The 4,558-nt window shown below is 33.1% G+C and overlaps 1 protein-coding gene across 1 annotated transcript; it reads right to left on the reverse strand.

Moving 5' to 3' along the window:
* Nucleotides 1-1,533: 1,533 nt before the first annotated feature.
* Nucleotides 1,534-2,028, reverse strand: LOC100573710. The gene has a single exon (XM_008183653.1). The coding sequence runs from the start codon at nt 2,026-2,028 to the stop codon at nt 1,534-1,536; it is 495 nt and encodes a 164-aa protein (XP_008181875.1).
* Between the last annotated feature and the right edge of the window lie 2,530 nt (nt 2,029-4,558).

Consider the following 4,558-nt stretch of genomic DNA (forward strand, 5'->3'; position numbering starts at 1 on the left):
TTGCTTGTTTCTGTAAGCCGATAAGTGATCTTCTCGATGTTGCTTAATTTTTGTATCCGTGCTGGTATTTTATTTTCTACGTTCTTATTTCTACATATTTAGTTTCTCCGTATGTCTCTAATTCGTCATCAGGGTCCTTATCGATTTCATCTTCTTCATCTATCAACCAACTTCAACTATATTTGCCTTTGGTTCTGTAAGTGCTGCCTCTAAATCCTCTTCTGTTTGCAGTCCTGGTAATACATTTTTTGGGATAATTGAATTAGCTAATCCCATTTTCATTTTATTCCTGATTTTAGTTCAGTAGTTTTTTTTACAGATATTCGATGAAAAACTTATGGAGAATCTGGTACCAAATTTTCAAACTTTAGGTATAAATACTTAAAATTTTATGAATTTTCAATAACAAAATAACTTCAAATTTTCGCGATTTTAACATTTTTCGTAAAAATTTGAACTTTCTACGCTTATAAAAAAAAAGTTGACTTAAAATTTTTGAAAATAATAATAATATTAATAATAAAAGACGTTTATCATCCACGTCGCTATCATACTTTCTATTTCCTGATTGGCACGCTCTACAGAACCTTGAAACTGACTGTGGCGAGCTTTTCCGTGAACTATTTTCACTTCAGACCACAAAATACATAGATTTGTAATAACAGCATTTACGAATTCTCTCCCATTGTCCGAGTGGAGTATATTTGGTGCACCGAAAAGAGTGAAAATATCGAGTAAGCCATTCATGTATATGAAATTCGAAATGAAAATTCCCAAAGTCAATACTTAAATAATAATAATTATGATAATCAAGATAAAATCCGATCGCAGTTTAGTTGTAATAATATATAACAATAATATAAATGTGTGTATTTAATAATATAATAGTCATTGATGTACCTAGTACTTACATAATATAAATAATAATAATAATTAATAACTTTAAATAACTTAAACATTTTTGGACTTTTACTAACACTGATTGTTTATCCTAAGATTTACCAAATCTCGTTTGTAAAAGTCCGAACTACAAAAATCATTCGGGGTTTGACCAAACGATGTTGTGTATCCTAGGTTTTACCGAAATCAATTGGTAAATGTCAGAAATTCGGACATTTACCAACAGTAGTCGGCGAAACCTAGGATTTACCGGTAATTCCAAGGTTTAACCGGTATTCGTAATTTTACCGTAACATATACAGTGGAACCTCGATAACTCGAATCGGTTGGGGGCGAAAAAAAAATGTGAGTTATCGAAAATTCGACTTATGGAAAACACAATTTTATCATAACTCAAATCCGATTTTTTCATGAAGTCATCAAAACTCTTAAATAAATCTTCTCCACGAGTCTTGCCTTCAAATGTTAATATTGCTAGTAACTCTTCTCTAAACACTTTATTTTCAATGTCAAAGAATCGCACGAAAATTGACATTTGTTCAGAATCAACTAAGTCACAAGATTCATTAAGCGCAATGCAACTGCACGGTGACTTATGTAAAAGTTCAAATAAGTTTTTTTGTTTTCGGCTGCTCACATTTCCGTCCTTCTTGTGTTACTCCTTGCCGACAAAGGAATATCTTGGATAGAGGTAACGATTTTTTTATTTTCTTGAAAAAGTACAGTGGCCACTTCCAACATACACTCTTTTACTATTTCGGAATCGGAAAACGGTTTTTGGTGCTTATTAAGAACCCAGCACACACGCAATGCTGCTTCAGTTGATTTCTCTTGTTCACTCATACACCGTATAAGTGAAGTCGTACTATTTTTGTAAGATAACATACATGCATGGAGCTTATTTTTATGCACTTCACTGCCTGGAGGAAATTTTGTATGAAAATCTTTATGAGTAGTTTCATAATGCCGTTTTAAATTTCCACTTTTAATAATAGCAACAGTTGAATTGAAAATTAAACAGACTGGAATGGCTCCAGCCCTTTCAGGCAGTACAAAACAATATAGTTCAGTCCACTCGTTCATAAACTTCCTATTTTCGCTGTCGATTTTGCGTTTTTTACTCAACATATTGAACGGATAATATAAAACGAAACACGCACCGGCGAATGTACACGTACTAAATTGTTAACTAAATTGTTATTTAGAAAATACGGGAGACAGACAAATATGAAATAATAAAATTATTTCAATGGATAGCAACAATAAACAATAAATATAATTTTATGCCGTCGGTTCTTCGGAGTTCTTAGAAAATCGATATATTTGGTATTGTCGCGACTCCGCCGTCGGCTGATAACATTGTAATAAAACCGGTTATTACCTGCCCGATAAAATATTTTTCAATGAATTATGATATAACTATAATCTGAGTTTGATAAATTAAATTAAATTAATTTCTCTATTACCTAATAATAATACTTTTACAGAAAATAACATAATGAAGTACAATGTGTTGACAGGGTCCAGAGTTTTGCCTTCCGCGGTCCGGATTCGAACCGCGGTCCGCCAGTTGCCGATCCCTGCACTAGATCAACGTTTCTTAAACTTTTCCACGGAACCCCAAGGTCCCGCAAAGATCACTTCAGGGTTCCGCGAAACTTAAGTGCTTTTTTTCAAAAATTTAAATCGATCTCTGTGTTAAATGTTGGTGCATTTCAAAAGATGAATATCCTCAACTGTCACAAAATACCGTGCACTTATATGTGTGAAACGGGGCTCATCACTTATGTACCAACAAATAATAAAACAAAAAACTTTGGATGAATTTTGGAGTATATAATTATGTAGAATAAAACGTAGATAAAATGAAATAATAAATATATGAAATAAATAAATTACATTTAATAAAGATTTATCGGGAAGTTTTTTTTTAAAAACCTGTCTAAAATGGAAAAAATATCTGGTCCCAACCGTTTCCATATTACACACGTTTTACTGTACCGCAACAGGCTTGATTCCGAATATAATATGAGAATACAAGTTTCATCAATAAAGCCCAATATTAAGAATATCTGTAATAATAAAAAGTAATTTCATTAAAATTAAAATTTAGAAGTCCTGTTATTGTATGTTATTTAAAATATTTATTGAATTAAATATAGAATAGTATGTACACATTATTATTAAATGAGGTTATCGTAATTTTTATTGCAAATAATCCTTACATCCACATTAAAACTATTGAAACAAAGTATAGGTTCTAATTGTCGAGCTATATTAACTTACTGTTAAAAGCTAAATAAACAAAAGTAGGTTCCACGATAAAAGTGGACATAAAAAAGGGTTCCACCGATAAAAATGTTTAAGTAACGCTGTGATAGACCATACATTTTGATCAGTTGACAATAATGTTCGCAGAGTTTGTGATCTATCTTGTGGAATATCCAAATGCAGGATCAAACTCGTTGGTGTATGACTACACAAATTGCAACGACAGCTACAAAATTCTTGAAATCAAAATAATGAATCAAATGTACATTTGTTTCGGTTATTAAGTGATTATAAACATTGTACCTAATCCTGTTTCCGAGTATAAAATAACGGTTTTTGTGAGGTGGTCAAGTCAGTTTTTAAAATATAATACTACACTTTTGTTTTGTAGATATTTTTATGCTGAATTATTGCGAATTCGGTCTGAAAATGATTCACAATGAAAAAGTACCTGTATGACAGAATTAGCATACGAGACATTGTCAATATTTGTTAAGTCACAAATAGCACTTGATTTTATGCCTACTAGATTTTCGATCTTCGGTGCTATTTTTTGAACTCTTGATGTAGTTACATTATCACTTAATTGTAATAATGTAATATTTGTGCTTTGGTTACAATTTTCTGGAAACATTATTGAAGACTTTAGTTGATTTAGTTTTTGTTTCCAATACCATGACCTGTAAGGGTACGACACTCCATGAATTGGCCGAATCGGGCGATTGTGGCCTTGAACACGGTCTCCAAGGGCGCGTGGCATTCGTAAAATAGGGAAAAAAGAAAACAATACTAAGTACAAGTACAGAAATATAACTAATTACCTAAATATATTCCGGCCCACGAGAGTCCATACGTAAACCGCACATCGATACTGACGGTCGCGACAGGTGCCGGCCGAATTTTCTCCCACCATAGTGCTGTTCCCACCACTCGGCAACATGAATACAGCAGGTCATAAAAACACGGCTAACGACGGCTGTCGACGATCGTTGCCGGCCGGTTTCCGATCGGTAGATTCAGCGTATGGAAGGGGAACCGATGCGCAGCGACGGACGCGTTCTGACATATGGACTCTCGTGGGCCGGAGTATGGAAAATATTAATAACTTTTAAACATCGTTAATACATCTTAATATCAATAAAACATTGGACTTAAATTTATTACGACTAGAGTAAAAACTATTGATGGGTATATTTTATTAGCTAATGACAGAGCGCGAGGGAAAAACGAATCGACACCATAACTTTTTCGATGGTAGGGGATGACAAATAAATCATTGGTCTTGAAGAAGAAAGATACCTAGTAAAGCCTGTAGATGTGGACAATCAATGAAACCATTTAATAGATCATATATAAATAACATATCAGAGAATTGTCTTCTTAGATC

This window comes from Acyrthosiphon pisum, unplaced genomic scaffold, assembly GCF_005508785.2.
Source record: "Acyrthosiphon pisum isolate AL4f unplaced genomic scaffold, pea_aphid_22Mar2018_4r6ur Scaffold_21649;HRSCAF=24481, whole genome shotgun sequence".
NCBI classification, from domain to species: Eukaryota; Metazoa; Arthropoda; class Insecta; order Hemiptera; family Aphididae; genus Acyrthosiphon; species Acyrthosiphon pisum.

Excerpts from the sequence above, each read along its gene's own strand:
- LOC100573710 (XM_008183653.1), bottom strand. The coding sequence starts at position 2,028 with ATGTTGAGTAAAAAACGCAAAATCGACAGCGAAAATAGGAAGTTTATG.